General features: G+C 41.1%; 1 protein-coding gene across 1 annotated transcript in view; it reads right to left on the bottom strand.

Annotated features, from left to right (window-relative positions):
• Window positions 1-14,535, bottom strand: part of LOC144686125 (bile salt-activated lipase-like) — a 36,020-nt gene extending 21,485 nt beyond the window's left edge. The window contains exons 1-5 of the mRNA XM_078551269.1: window positions 14,385-14,535; window positions 12,269-12,417; window positions 7,286-7,427; window positions 4,966-5,067; window positions 3,360-3,551 (exon numbers count right to left, since the gene is read on the bottom strand). Coding sequence (XP_078407395.1) covers window positions 3,360-3,551; window positions 4,966-5,067; window positions 7,286-7,427; window positions 12,269-12,417; window positions 14,385-14,535 — 736 coding nt within the window. The remainder of the gene's footprint in view (window positions 1-3,359; window positions 3,552-4,965; window positions 5,068-7,285; window positions 7,428-12,268; window positions 12,418-14,384) is intronic.
• Window positions 14,536-16,057: the final 1,522 nt, after the last annotated feature.

The following is a 16,057-nucleotide window of genomic DNA, read 5'->3' as shown; positions in this document are numbered from 1 at the left end:
ACCCCTTCAATCAAATACTTATTCGACATTCAGTCTTAGATGAGTTATAATATCCTCCAGCTAAACTTTGGATGACTGAAACTGTGGTCTTCAGTCCTTGTCACTAAACTCCACTTCCTCACAATTGACTCCATCTTGTTCCCTTGCCACTGCCTCAGGCGACACCAGGTATTTGGAAACTCAGCATCCTGTTCATGGTGAGCTAAGTTTCACAGCCCAAAATCCTTTCTAGCTCAAAGACTGTTTAGGTTTCATCCCTGTAACTTCTCCTACCTCCAAACCTATCTTAGCCCATTAGCTGTTGATAAATGCCAGATGTGTATTTGTCATCCCCAGATTTGGTTACAGCAATACTCTCCTTGCTGTTCTTCCAACCCTGCCTTCCAGAAATTCTACTTCATCCAACATATCCTAATTTGCACCGAAATCCCGCTTGCCCACTAAACCCACCCCAGCCAACATTGCTTTCTGGTCTACTGCTAATTTATAAGTTCCAGTCATTGGACAGGAAAAAGGATTGTGCCTGAATCGGGAATATTCCTGGTGCAATGCCCACTGCACATACCTAATGAAGCCAGTGGCAAACGACAGCAAACTAGCTTGCCAGACTCTTTAGGATACTACTGGCGATCTAGCTGTGACTGCCATTCGCAGTCACAGAGTCAGTTCAAGGAGGGGGTAGCAAAATCAGGACCAGAGGAAAGCGGAGGGGGGGGGGCATGGTGGTTGGCAACGGTACGTGACCCGCAGTTTTCATGTGGAACCAGGAGTTGCACTCCTGTTTCTCCTGGCACCACAATAAGATAATAAAAAAATATTGAACCTACCATTCATGCGGCGACGTCCAATAGTTCTTTTAAGGACTGTTCATTTGGCTACCGAGTGCCTGAAGACAATGACCACAGCCAGTATGCATGACATAGGCTGTGATTATTTGCATACCAGTTTGGCAAAGAAGTGTGAAATTGGTGGTAGGCCTCTGATTTGCATATCCAGTTTGAGGCAAAGGTTGACTGAACAGCCCTAACCAATATGCTGAAGCATTTCCAGCAGAAAGAACACAAACACCCATCATAATATACTCATAGATACCTATTTCACACCTCTGAATCGGGTGCAACATGATCTAATTTCTAGTCCATAGGCTGGAATTTTCCAGTCCCACTGGCAGCAGGTGTCATGGTGAGCAGAGGTATAACAATATGGCAGGAAGGCCAAAAATCAGTTTTACACCATCGTGAAATCAGTTTGTGATTGTCCACTCCACCCATCACTGGCAGGACGTTTTTCCTACCGCTTCGGGAATGTCGTTTTGATACATTTGCATCTAATTATAAGTCCTGCTTGCCAGAATCATCCCCACACATCAAATTCACCGCCCACGTTGGCATGACTTCAGAACAGTGTGCTTCACGAATGCCTTTAAAAGGCAGGCACCTGGCAACCTGAACTTCAAGGGGAACTCAGAGGTAAGTGCACACAACCTTGTGCAATGGTCGCGAGCATTGCCTGTAGGACACCAAGGAAGGGGTCCCACGCATTTGTAGGGAGCACAGGCAAGTTCCTGGCTGGCTTTCAGTATGGTGCCGGGCCAAGGGCTCCAGTGCGGGTCAGACCGGGAGTGGTGGGGGTGGCAAGGCAGCACAGACAGACTGAAGGAAATACTCGAGCGCACGTCAGGGGTGGGGTCAAGGCAACACAGACATACTGAAGGAAATACTCATGCACACACCGGGGCGGATGGGGACAAGGCAGCGCAGACAGACTGAAGGAAATACTCAAGCACATGCCGGAGGTGTATGGGGAAATGAGTGATTGAAGTGGCCATGCACTTGGAAAATCTTGTCAAAAGTGAGCATTCTTCCGCAGCTGAGGCCATTCAGCTGCAGTCCCATTGACATGTTTGGAGTCGGGCCTCTGAAGCTTTTCTGCCCATTCAAGTAATGAACAAACATGAAAGTGCCACCAAATGCTCCAGAACTTTTCACCCCTTGGGCGCAGACTGCAAATTAATGTGCACTTTAGGGAGCAGCAGAGCAATTGGCCGACAGGGTTGTAGACCCTCTGCGACCTCTCCCTTTTGTTGTGTGCCAGCTTGTCCTGCTTGAATACAGATAGAGAGAGTGTAAACAGGATGCCTGGCATGTGTGGGTGGTGAGTGGTGCCATGGACGAGATGAGGACCTGATTCACGGGGCAGATGAAGGTTTGTGTGAGAGAGTGAGTGGTCAAGTCCCTTGAACTGGCAGTGAGTGAGATTCCCTGTGGATGTGTGATGGGTTTGTGAGTATGTGAGTTAAGCGCGATGAGAAGAGTGACTCACCCTGGCGGAACAGAGGAGATCATTCATCCTCTTTTGGCACTGGGTGGCTGTTCTCTTTTGCAGGGCATTGACACTAACCACTGCTGCCACCGCCTCCCATGCTGGATTTGTCACCTTGAGCTGGGGGTAGAGGGCTTCACGGCAGGCCAAGGGAGGTGTCACTAAATTTGGGGGCAGCATGTTTCCTCCATTTGGCAGCCATGGCTTTGCAGCAGCTTCCAATGCCTTAGAGAGAGCTAGCACTGTGCAGGGGCGCCCTTTAAATACGGTGCCCAGATTACTGAAGGCCTGCGATGACGCCGGGGCAGGTGAAACTGAGGCCAACCTACCAGCAATCTGGCGTGTTCCCTGTGAATAAGTTATTAATGAGTGGGACGAGCTGGGAGTCGGACAATATGGCGTGAAAAGCTGCCATTGCAGCAGGCTGGTAAAATGTCCTTTTCCCCACCTGCTACTCCACTTTGTGAAAATCTGGGATGATTCAGTCCATTGTCTTTAAATCCTTTCATTGGCCTTGCCCCTCCCTATCTCTGATGCCTTTAGCCCTACAAATCCTTCCGCTGAACTCTCTGTTAATTTGGTTTCTGCCTCATGCCATTGGCCAACCATGCTTTCAAACACTCAAATCACATTCTCTAGAATTCCCTCTCCAAACTCCTGTCTCTTCACCTACTTTTCCCCCTGTTTTCATCAATCTTGCTAATCTCTCCTCCTTTCACTTGGTGTCTGCGTAGCTTAGTTGGCTATTTCTCTACACTGAAGGCACTATAGGTAAGATGCTGGTCTGATAGCATGCCCAAGGTTTAAAATTCACCATATCTAGAAACATGAGCCCAAACGCACATCCTGCCTGGGAGCATTTTACAATGAGGGACATATGAAAGATTTGGCTTTATTTAATATTGTGTTCTCTGCTCCTGCAGCCTTATAAGTGGCATGCTGCAATTTTGTTCATATGGTAGTTCTCATTAAAGGATTAATTCATTCATTTATTATTCATTCATTTCATGAATTCCAGTAACAACAGTGAAACTGACCTGGTGCATTTGCATCTCCTGTACTTAAGAAACCTAGGGGTCCCAGGCGGTAGTTAAATGACACAACAACAACTTTGCCTCGGGCAGCGATTTGAGATCCATCATAGAGTGAAGTTGAAGATGATCCAATAATGAAAGCACCTCCGTAGATCCAAACCATCACTGGTAATAGTTCATTTTCTGAATAGATGTTTTAAAAAATATTTGTTTGAATTTAAATTATTTTTCCACCCTTTTATACACAAAAAAGAAGTGGAGGTATGAATTCTGTTATTAAATTAATCATTAGAAAATTGTGCTTCTTGTCAGAAATGTATAATTGGAAAATTACCCTTTATGTGTACACAGAAAATTAAACGGGGTGTTAGAAAATGAGATTTTTCCTCAGTTTTCTTTCTGCCTTACCTGAATAAACACTTAAATGGAAGTATCTCTTCCAAATTGTAGCATTTATAGTCACTATAGTTTTAAAACAATGCCTTCTTATGGCATAGTGACAGACAGCAGTATATTGGCGGTGAAGGTGGAGTTGTACATTCACCTATACTAAAAACAAAGTGCTGGAAATACTCAGCAAGTCTGGCAGCATCCGTGAAGAGGGAAACCGTTAAAGTTTTGAGTTGACTCTTCTTCATACATTCATCTGTTTGGTTAGCTGTATAACTGTTTCTGTGATAATGTGGGAAGAAAAGATGCTTCTCAGAGGGTCTCTAACATTGTTCATGAATCCTTCGTTTGTTCTTTCTTTCATTTTGGAGTTGATGCCACAACTTTCTGCTTGTGAGCTTACAACTCACAATTACCACTGCCAACTACATTCATAACAGTGTCCAAAATTCAAAGACTGGCAAGTGCAAAAGTGAGAAACCCCGGCCAGCAAGTAAAGGAAGGTGATTTTTTTAATACTTTGTGGCTGCTTTCATTAGATCCATGGGGCCATAAACTTGCAGCCTATCCAGTGCAATCCCGCCTACCAGGGACAGCAGCCTAAGAGAAGCATAGTTGGAGGGGCTCATAAACCTTCCTTGTTTCTGACTTGGCTGAAGAGTGGCAGGCCAGTAAGCCAACTGAGACCAGGCGTCTCAGCATGCCAGCCAGCCAAAGTGGGGTCCAAGCACGGGTTGGGGCGTGGATCTCTGAAGATTGGTAAATCTTTTAAACTATTTTTGGTCCCCTTATAAAGAGGGCCAGTGGGTAAACATTGGCCATTTCACCTGGGTGGGAGTCCTGGGCTCTCTGCCAGAATTTCCAGACAGCTCCTCTGGAAGATACCTGGTGCAGCAATAGTGGCACATTTGCTCACCCAATTCTGTGGCAAGGTCAGCCCCAGAAAGCATATCCTAGCATTCACACTGGGTCCTCCAATGACCTCTATCATTGTGAGTGCCTGAGGTTACATTGTTAGAACAGATACACTTCGAAGTTGTATTGGTGTGGTTTCTGAATTCACGAGTTTTTATCAGAGGTTTTTTTTTTTACATCCAACAACTTTGAAAATAACCCTGCATGCATAATAAAACAAAAAACAGAAAGAATTTAACATCACAAGCTTATATACCTAAAGAAAACCGCCACATTCAACAAGTATACGTTAACTTACTCCTTAGTGGGGACCAAATGTTTAGATAGAGGCAGTCTTCATTCCCAGTTACACCTCTGAGGTTTATTTGTAAGCATTCTTCTCCATATTTTGTAGTTTCCAAGATACCTGCAGAGAGAACAGAGCTTTGAATAAATGTAGGCAAGAAGAATTGCAGACACATATATTTCATTCAAGTCCCTCTTTGATTCATTTTGTCTTCACCATCCGCTTTACTGTATCTTACTTTTTTTTATTCTTTCATGGGATGTGAGTGTCACTGTCAAGACCAGCATTTGTTGCCCAACTTTACTACTTGATTTAATTTTTTGGCTCCTTTCAATCTGACTTCTCCTTTATCGCCTCCTTTCTTTTCCTTATTTATCCAATGACGGGACCATCTGATAATTATCTAAGTGTGTACAATTAACAATGTATCATGGGCATAACCATGTCAGTTTGAAGCAGAGTGTAGAAGGTGCCTTCTAATGCACAACCTGACTGTAATAATATTCTGCCCATTGTACAAAATGGTACAATTAAGTGTGAAAGTTAAATTTGTGTCACTTCAGACCTCAGCATTTATTATACAGAAATTAACTGTTAAAATGATTGGAGTTCCTGTAATTTTCCAAACTACCTTCCTGTAACTTTCCAAAAAAGCCAGTGAGGCTACCCATTGGTGTTGTCTGTTCAAAAAATTGGCCCTCTCTGTCCCTGAAATGCGTTTTAAATTAGTGAGCACTTCGAAAAGCATGGGCTGCACAGGAGCAGTTAGCTTGAATTTATACACAGCAAAACATGCATAACTAGTCTGATTGAATCTTTTTGGGGAAACCATAGAGATTCTGAAAGTCCTCGGGAAGGGAGTGAATCCATGTTAATGTATAGGGAAATGCCCTACCACAACCCTACTACTGACCCCAGAAAAGGTCCTAGGGTATTAAAGGGCCATCTGGTGTTGGGGCTTTAGCAGGTCGGTGTGCCCCCATACCAAAGAGGTCAAAAACACAAACTGAAGGTGGGTATAAGCAAGGGTTGGGCCATTCTCCAGGAAGGGGAAGAGGTTGCCTCCAGCAGGCCCATGGAAATGGGGGCCATGTAATATTATTTTAAAAAGCATTGTGTTTATGATTTTTGGAGGTCTTGGCCACAAGGATGACTTGGACATCTATATGGGATTCACATCCACCCCATTGGTGAGGAATGCCTGGTAAGATCAGGTGCATTTACACTGGGTTGTGACTGGAGGCTGATGCAGGATTCAACCCCTCCCCCCATCCCCCACCCTCTTTCCCGCACCTCCTCCCAACCTAATGATTTTGAATTAATACAACATTTTGGTTAAGCCATTGTTGAAATAGTGAGGGTGCAATTGATCTACGCTAGTAGTGTGAAATGAACTAATAGCAAATCAAGTACTCCCTTTTACCCCATGCCCAATTGCTTTTTCCATTTGTATAGCCCAATTTCACCCTCATTGTGTGTAGTTTTGGGTTCCTCATTATAGGAGACACTAGAATAGAGAATACTAAGGAGAAATATAATAGTTTTTCTTTTAATTCTGAATGTTTTTGTAGGGTAACTAGTTACATATTGTTTTCACTTGTTAACAATCTAGTACCAAGACACACAGACCGAGGGTTATCAGTGAATGAGTAATGGAGAAGATGGAAGATTTTTTTCACAGATGAGACTAATAGAACTTAAGACTCTTTCACCACAAGTGGCTACTGAGGCAGGGATCTTAACAGCATAGTTTAAAAGAGAACTGAAAAAATATTGGATCAATACAGAGAAAGAGCAGGGGAGTGAAACTGAATTGGGTTGAAGAAACAGGTAGGCAAATGGCTCCCTTCTGTGTAATTGCTATGATTGTATATTAAGGAGGTTATCACAAGATGAAGAAGTAATTGACAATGGTGTTTGTAATAATTAAAACATTGCTGCAGGGAAGAGCTCTACCACAATCATGTGCTTGATTATGTTACCAAGATTATGCACCCACTATTTACCATTTATAAACAAAACTTATGATTAAATTTTAAAGTAAGACAAAATTAAAACTATATTATAATTGGAATTATATTACATACAGGAAAATAGGAAAATGTTTATTGTTTTTGAACTGTAAATGTACAGACATAATTTTCCAGAGCAGACTAATCAAGTAAAAAAGAGAATTGCTGTTAATTAGTAGCTGTCTAATCCTGAAGGATTTGCAAAGTGCCTCCACATCATGAAAAAATATTTGCACTTGTTTTAAAAGACACATCAATGTCTGACTTTTCTATCTGGTCAAAATAAAGCTTTTCATTTATTGTTTAGTGTTTGCATCGAGTCCTACCGGTCCATTTTTTGTGTGGTTTAGGTTTCTGAAATCGTTCTGGCGGTGCAGCAAAGGGAATCCCTTTGAAAATATTAACTGTCTTGGTAGCAACTGTATCAACATATCCCTTCACAGATCCATATTCAGTCTGTACTATTACCTGTACATAGTGGAACAAATAAAATCCATAGATAAGCAAGTACGAAAATCGCCTTCCCTTTGACTCCTCAACAACAAGTTGCATTTAGATAGCACATTTAATGTAGAAAAACACTCAAAGACACTCAGAAAAGCATAATCAGGTAAAAATTGGCTCTAAGCCAATGAAGGATATATTTGCAGGTAATATAAAAATTGGCTGTGCGGTTGATAGTGAAGAAGAACGCTATAGACTACAGGAAAATATCAATGGACTAGTCATGTGGGCAGAAAGGTGGCAAATAGAATTTCAATCTATAGAAGTATGAGGTAATGCATTTGGGAGGGCAAACAAGACAAGGGAATACACAATAAATGTTAGGATACTGAGAAGTATAGAGGAGCAAAGGGACCTTGAAGTGCAGGCTACAGATCCCTGAAGTAGCAGTACAGGTAGATAAGGCAGTTAAGGAGGCATATGGGATACTATTCTTTATCAGCCAAGGCATAGAATATAAGAGCAGGGAAGTTATGCTAGAGCTGTAGAGGTACTAGTTAGGCCACAGCTAGAGTACTAATGTACAGTCTGGTCACCACAATGCAGGAAAGAAGCAAATGTGCTAGAAAGGGTAAAGGAGATTTACAAGGATGTTGCCTGGACTGGAAAATTTTAGCAATGAAGAAAAATTGGACAGACTGGAATTGTTTACCTTTGGAACAGAAGAGACAAAGGGAAATTTAATTGAGATGTATAAAATTATGAGGGGCCTAGACAGAGTGGATGGGAAGGACTTACTTCCTTTGGCAGAGAGGTCAATAACCAGGAGGCATACATTTAATGTAATTGGTAGAAGGATTAGGGGAGAACTGGGGAGAAGTGTTTTCACCATGAGGGTGGGGTAATCCAGAACCCACTGCCTGAAAAGTGCTGGAGGCAGAAATCCTCAATACATTTAAGAGGGATTTGGATATGTACTTCAAGTGCATTAACCTACAATGTTATGGACTAAGAGCTGGAAAGTTCTTTTTTGGCCTCTGCCTTAAATTTCTATGATTCAATGATTAAGGTTTGTGACTAAAAGCTTGATTAAAGAGGTAGATTTTAAGGAAGAAAGAGGTGGAAATCCAGAGAGTTTCCTCTATTCTGGTGACCAGACTGTACACAGAACTCTAGCTGTGGCCTAACTAGTACCTTCACAGCTCAAGCATAACCACCCTGCTCTTATATTCTGTCTTGGCTAATGAAGAATAGTATCCCGTTTGCCTTCTTAACTGTCTTATCTCCTGTCCTGTTACCTCAGGGATCTGTAGACCTGCACTTCAACGTTCCTCTGACCCTCTATACTTCTTAGTATCCTACCATTTATTGCAGGAAGTTCTGAGCATAGGACCTAGATGGATGAGCAAATGGCCATCAATGGTTGGGCAAAGGGAGAAATGGAAGCCGATGTTGGAAGAGTGCAGAGTACTTGGACGATTGTAGGGCTGGACGAGATTACAGAGTTAGAGAGGGATAAGGCCATGGAGGGATTCAAGAATGATTGAGAATTATTTTTAAAGTGTGAAGTTGCAGACATCTAAAAACAAATAGGCTACATGACTTTTAACAGTGGGACCATTGCCAATACATATAGGACGGTGGCACACTGCAAAATTTGTTCACTCTGTGCACATTTCACACTAGAAAATACCAATTTCTAACAATTTACCATGCCAGTGAGAACTGAGCAGAAACCTAAACAGATATCAAGGGCCCAAACACTCCTTTCAAGTGAAGCAGCATTTCACTTGCATTTCCCCTAACTTAGTCTACTGCATTCGTTGCTCCCAATGCGGTCTCCTCTACATTGGTAAGACCAAACGCAAACTGGGCGACCGCTTTGCAGAACACCTGCGGTCTGTCCGCAAGAAAGACCCAAACCTCCCTGTCGCTTGCCATTTTAACACTCCACCCTGCTCTCTTGCCCACATGTCTGTCCTTGGCTTGCTGCACTGTTCCAGTGAAGCCCAGTGCAAACTGGAGGAACATCACCTCATCTTCCGACTAGGCACTTTACAGCCTTCCGGGCTGCCCCCCATCCCCACCCCGTTTCTTCCCCCTCCCTTTTGTTTTTTTCAATAATTTATATAGATTTTTCTTTTCCCACCTATTTCCATTATTTTTAAATCTACAACTAATACCTTGTCAGTCTTTCCACCCCACCCCCACTAGAGCTGTACCTTGAGTGTCCTGCCATCCATTCTTAATTAGCACATTTTCTTAGATAATATCACCACCTTCAACACCTCTTTGATCCTTTTGTCTGTGACATCTTTTGATTATCTGCTCCTATCACTGCTTGCTTGTCCCTACAACCACCCCACCCTCAACTTCTCTCCCCCCGCCCCCCACCTTAAACTAGCTTATATTTCACCCCTCTCCTAACTATGCTTCAGTTCTGTTGAAGGGTCATGTGGACTCAAAACGTCGACTCTTTTCTTCTCCACCGATGCTGCCAGACCTGCTGAGTTTTTCCAGGTAATTCTGTTTTTGTTTCAAAGCTAACAGACTTGTTTATATACATGTCCCAGTTTATGATGTGCCCTGAATACTAATATAATCTTAATTAAGAAAGCCACATGGCATGTTTTGGAAATCAGCAATTATTGTAGGTAGACTGCTTGTGTTGTGTAACTGGATGAACACCACCACTACCATCAACGAAAATGTTCAAGTATATATGCCTTATATGTAGAAATTATCCCAAGGCGCTTCAGAGAGATTTGAGGAAAATGGATGAGCAGATTAGGAGGGATGAACAAATGCTTGTAGTTGAAGAGCTGAGCTTTAAAGAGTGCTTTAAAAACAGTGGAGGGGAGGTAGAGAGGCAGAGGATTTAGTGAGGGAATGCCAGAGAGTGAGGTCAAGGTGGCTGAAGACAAAAGCCACCTGTAATGGAATGAAAGGAGAATGGATGAACAAGAAGCCGGAATTGGAGGAAGGGAGATCTGTAGAAGGAGAGCTGCTGTATTGAAGGTAGTTACGGAGATAGTAGAAAGCAAAAATCATTGAGAACCGAAACAGAGGAACACACATTAAAATTTAATCTACAAGGAAACCAAGGCCAATGTAGGTCAGTGAAGTCAGGGGTAATGGATGAGCAAAATCTGTTGGGGGATAGGGTTCCAGCAAAAAAAGTTTCGGTGACTCAGAGTTTGTGGTGAGTGGAAACTGGAGGCTGACAAGGAGAAATTGAGTCAAGAGTTGGTAAAAGTGTGTATGAGGTTTTCAGTGATAGATGGGCTGAGATAAAGGTTGTGGTGAATGTTATTAAATTTTGGATTAGGTCACTCGGAGGTGAAATCTCGATTGTTATTGTTATGGGTCTTAGATGTTGTAGGCATTGGTCTGGACTTACGGATAATGCTGGAGGCAAGGCTGTTGGTAAACTCTACTTTTTATTGAACATTATACTAAGCACATACAATACAGACTTAGCATGAGGTTCTACATAGAAATATCTCTCTCCATGCTCTGTTGTCATGTGATCTTATGTCACTGATGATGGAAACTATATATTTACATATTTAACATTTGGCCTTTATGCTACAAAATCAGGAACTGCTTCATCACACAGTGGGTAGTGACAGCCTGGAACTCCCAAAATCCTGTTGAGGCTTGATTAATTGAAAATTTTAAAACTGAGATTGAAAGAATTTTTTTGTTAGGTAAAATTATTAATGGATATGGAATCAATGCAGGTAAATGGAATTAAAATATGGATCAGTGCTAATCTGATTGAATGGTGGAACAGCCTCAAGGGGCTGAATGGTCTATATTGTTCCTATGATCCATGTTGGCAGATGCCGTTGCCAAGACACAGCATATTAATGAGGAAGAAAAAGGGGTCCAGAATGAATCCTCTTGGCAACACCATATGTGGAGTAGACCATTCAGCTCCTTGCGTGTAAGGGTGAGAAGAGAGGCCATTATTAGTGTTACTTGGCTATAATTAGATAGGTGGAACAACGTGAGGTCAGTCTTAGAGTTGGCACTTTTGGAGGAGAGGGTGCACAAGAATGGTGTGGTTAACATGTTGAAGACTGCAGAGAGGCTGAAGAGGAATAATGCGCCAAGGACACAGTAAGGCCATTTGACAAAAGCCATTGCAAAACTAGTACACTCTGTGCTCATTTCACAATAGAAAATACCAATTTCTAACACTTTACCATGCCAGTGAGGGGCAGAAAACAGATTGGAGGGATTCAAACACAGAGCTAATGGAGAGTCAGGAAATAATCATATGTTCAAAGAGCTTAAGAGGATAGAAAGATTAGAAAGGAGGCAGCAGTTAGCAAGAAAAGATGGTCAGGAATGTTTTTTTTTGGTGGGGAGTGAGCAATGATAACAAGTTTGAAAGGGAGGCATGCAGTGCTTGAGCGGGATCCATTTATAGTGTTGGCTATCATGGGGCAGGGCAGAAGGAAAGTCCCAATGAAGAATTATACCTGTACTGTTTAGTAAGATGTACTGTAGTGTATAAACCAGAGCATGGCAGGCATGAAGTTAAACCAATATACAGTCAAAATCAAAGCAAAGGCTGGGTGGATGAGATTGGGAACTCTCCTTACAAGATACTATGGATATAAACCCATCTGATCAGCTTGTTAGAGCTCTAACAAACCCACATCGTATTCTGCTCCAAAAGATCAGATTGATAATTAGTTCTTTGACCACATATAACTGTAAATCACAATGGTGTATTACTTCATTTTTAATTAGCCAGTTTTAATATTTGTTATATGAATCTGCTCAGTCAAAATAATTTCAATAATCTATTTTCAAGAAAGGAAATACATTCCTTTTAAAGATTATGCAGTTACCCCTTTTGGTTTTTCCTGACGATTTTGTGCATTTACTCCTTTATGACTGTCAGTGCCTTCAACACTATCATAAATTTCTCGAATATCAGGGTTTTTAAACTCAGGGCTATTTTCCTTCACAATTTCATTTCCAGGTATATGCAGAGAGCCTGTCAAACAAAAAACAGTTACAATCATATCAGCTAGACTCACAATCATTACACTATTCCATCCTTTCTGGTGGTGTGTTAATGTGCTATTGTTAACATGGTTCATCCCATCAGTTGGGAATTTACAGAGTTTAATTTTTTTTTATTACCCCTAAATGTAATCAAGTATACTTAGCTGTTTTTTTTTTCTTCTGTGATATACAATATGCCTTCTGGCAACTCTGGCTCTAATTAAAACATCCAGATTGCTCATTAAATTTCGGTAATTTTAAGCATCTTGCCCAGTTTTTCTTGTTAACATTTTGCTACCTCCAGAGTTTGGATAATTACCTCAGGATGAGCTTGAGTCATGAAAAAAGGGTTACATTTTAATTTGTGTGTCACTTGTCAATAAGAACTGTTGGAATTTAACACAGACTTACCTGCTTGTGCCTGTGATCCTAAGACAATCAGTAATATCACCCACAGAACTGTCTCCATTGGTGATATCCTTTTAATTCTTGTTCACCCTTTTTTTTGTATATCCAGGTACTACAATGAGTGCACTGTTCTAATGCAGGCTGGACAGAAAAACAATGAGAATAGTATTTAGGATAAGCCTTAATCATAAGAGAATAACCACTTTACAATGTCTGCTCTGCAAATTATTGGAAACCCATCTCAACAGAAGAGCCTGGAGGCTCTAGTGATGCAGCACCAGCATCTCATTCTGACACCAAATATCTACATTCAGAATATTTTCACAGGTAATTATTCCTCTAGCTCAATTTCAATTGATCCGCTACTATTGAAGGAAGAAATATTAAGGTCTTCTTAAAGTTAGAAAGTTTTTTTTTTACATGGCTCACATAAATTTAGTACGCAAAGTACACATCACACTGGAAGGGAAAGTAATTCTGCAGGTACCATAGCAGAGACTTTCAATAGAATTCATCTTATACTATCAGTATCATATAGCTTTCCACAAAACATTTAATGACAATGATCATTATTTCAATTGTGCTTGATTTATATATTTCTGATTACTGTGAAAGGCCGAACTAAAGTGTTTAGTTGGGCTAAATAGTTAGAGATAAACATACAATTGTAAAATATAGCCTGCGCTGTTTGTAGTAACCACTCCATTACTTACCTATTTCAACAATCTTTCACTGTTGGTCCCTCTTGCTTGACAGAGATGCTTCTTGCTCCCCACACTCTTTCAATACCTGTTGTTGGTTTTTTCCAAAATGTGACCAATATTTATAGTAAGCCACCATGTCTTGCTTCAGATCAGTAAACCAATTGACATGGACAATGGGCAAGAGTATACTTTTGTTACATTAGCCTGCGGTATCTGTAAAATGAGATTGCACTAACATATGGGCTAAGAGCCATTTTAACCACGAGTTTAACAAGATTGTTGGTGTTACCCAATATTGCAACCTTGTTTCATTTTTGTTGCCTTTTGTCTTTCTCATTTTTGCCACATTACAATATATTAATCACTAAAATCAGTCCTAAGAAAGTTTTTGTACTTGTGTGGAAATAAGGAATGGACTGCTACAGGTCCCAAACACAAGCAACAACATGGACCACATAAACTGTGAGTTAAGAAAAATCAAGTTACAAATGAATGTTTTTCAAGTGAATGAGAATGGAACATTTGGTGGAAAGCAGAATCTTGCTGCTTCTATGGAGCTTCAACTATTTTAATGTTTAATTTATTTTCTGCACCTTTTAAATTACAGATGTGATCTTGCCCTGAGAGACATTGCCATGATCCATAGCAGCTCCTGACATTGCTTCTGCTTAGTGAAGGATTTTTATAAGAACAGCTCACTGGACAGCATTGAGGCTGCTGAAATCATGGGTTAGATTACCTTAATCTGATTTCCCAGCCTGGTACATGCAGACCAGACAGGCTTTTGTAGATTAAGGTCTACATTTCTCAACTTAATGAGAAGCCATAGCATTCTTTAAATAACCTATGCCTGAGCTAAGCACCTTTGCTGCAAAGTTTCTCAAAGTGGCCACGCTCTCTATAGTAGTTTGCAGCTGAGCCTGCACTGCAAAAATATTAATCTTGTACTCCTCCTTGGATGCCTCCAAATTGTACATTGTAGTATATTCATACATTATAAGCATGCGCGATGCACATTGACATTATTAAACATGTGAACTGGCTATCTGGGTGTCTGTCTTTCTATGCAAGTGCCACCTATTATGTAATGGATTTTGACTACAAAATGGAAACAAAGTACAAAAATGTTGGCAGTAAAAGGCAGTAAAGGGCTGTGATGAACAAGTTCAGAAGGCGGAGATTTCAATCGGATTGTGCTGAGCCTCACTGTTCCAGATATTGTGGGACCACTATCAGTCAAATCGGCTGCTACATGGTCCTAGTGATCATCTTATTCAACTATTGACTAGACTGGCTTGGGTAAGTTTGTTTTACCTAGGCTGACTTAGCATCTGTATCACTATTACGGACCACCACGGTGAAAGTACTGTGTTGCATTTGAAATGCCAGAATATGGCTGCCCCCATGGGGTACATGGGAAGGCTAGGAACATATGTTAGAGCTCGTGAAGAATTCAGTTCATCAGTTGAAAGAATGGTCAGGTTTTTCAGAGCTTGAAGGTGAAACTGAAGGGGTCCGAATTCAGAATAAAGTGTCTTGAGCACATGACAATTTTGCTAACAGAGATTGGCCGGGAAATGGATGGCACACTAATAAATCTCCTCGCTGTCAATAAGGAAAAAGATTTGCCATTCAAAACAATCATCATCATCAAGTTGGAGGAACATTTCCATCCTAAGCCACATGAGATAACAGAAAGCTACAAGTTTGGAACCAGAAACCAGAAAAGTAGCAAAACAGTTGGTGAGTCAATTGTAGCACTGAAGAGTTTATCACTACATTGCAACTTTGGTTGACTCTTAGACCATACATTAGGAAACAGATTTGTGTGTGGATTGGCAGATGAAAAAATCCAATAAAAGTTACCAAACACACAAATCTTACATTTGAGCCCAAACCAAGTTGTGTCACAGTTCTTAGGAATTCACTAATTCTCCTCAGTTTCCCAGTCTGGCACTTAGGCCTCCAAAGATATCTCTGTGAGGATTCCACTGGCAATCTCTTCCATTAGTCTTACCAGGCAGATCTGCCAATTTTAATTCCTCATGCACCTTTCATTCCGAGCATGAGCACCACTTGCAATTCCTGCTTAGTGACTCCAGATCAGGATTCCTGATTCCTAATGGCCTCTATGTTTCTTGTTCTGACTATTGGCAGATACACAAATGCCTTCTCACAGCCTTCCAAGCTGACTCAGTTGCTTCTATGAGAAAAACACACATAAACACTACTCACAAAAATCTCCCTGCATAGCCTATCTCCATAGCAATGTGGCATACTTGGGATTCCAAACAGAAATTTAAACTAATTTTCTTTTACCTTCAAAACTACCCTTTGATTCTGAGATCCACCTGAATAATTTATATCGCTAATGGAGACAATGATTCTCTTACTAGGCTTACTGATTCCATAAAAAAACCTCCAGCATTTACAAGTTGCTTTTAGCTTTTTCGATCTGGTCAATCTATATGGACAATTGAATTCTCCCCGGTTTACACTCCAACTTCAAAGCATTTT

Source organism: Cetorhinus maximus, chromosome 10, assembly GCF_964194155.1.
Source record: "Cetorhinus maximus chromosome 10, sCetMax3.hap1.1, whole genome shotgun sequence".
In the NCBI taxonomy this organism is placed as follows: domain Eukaryota; kingdom Metazoa; phylum Chordata; class Chondrichthyes; order Lamniformes; family Cetorhinidae; genus Cetorhinus; species Cetorhinus maximus.
This window is presented reverse-complemented; position numbering and strand designations above follow the sequence as displayed.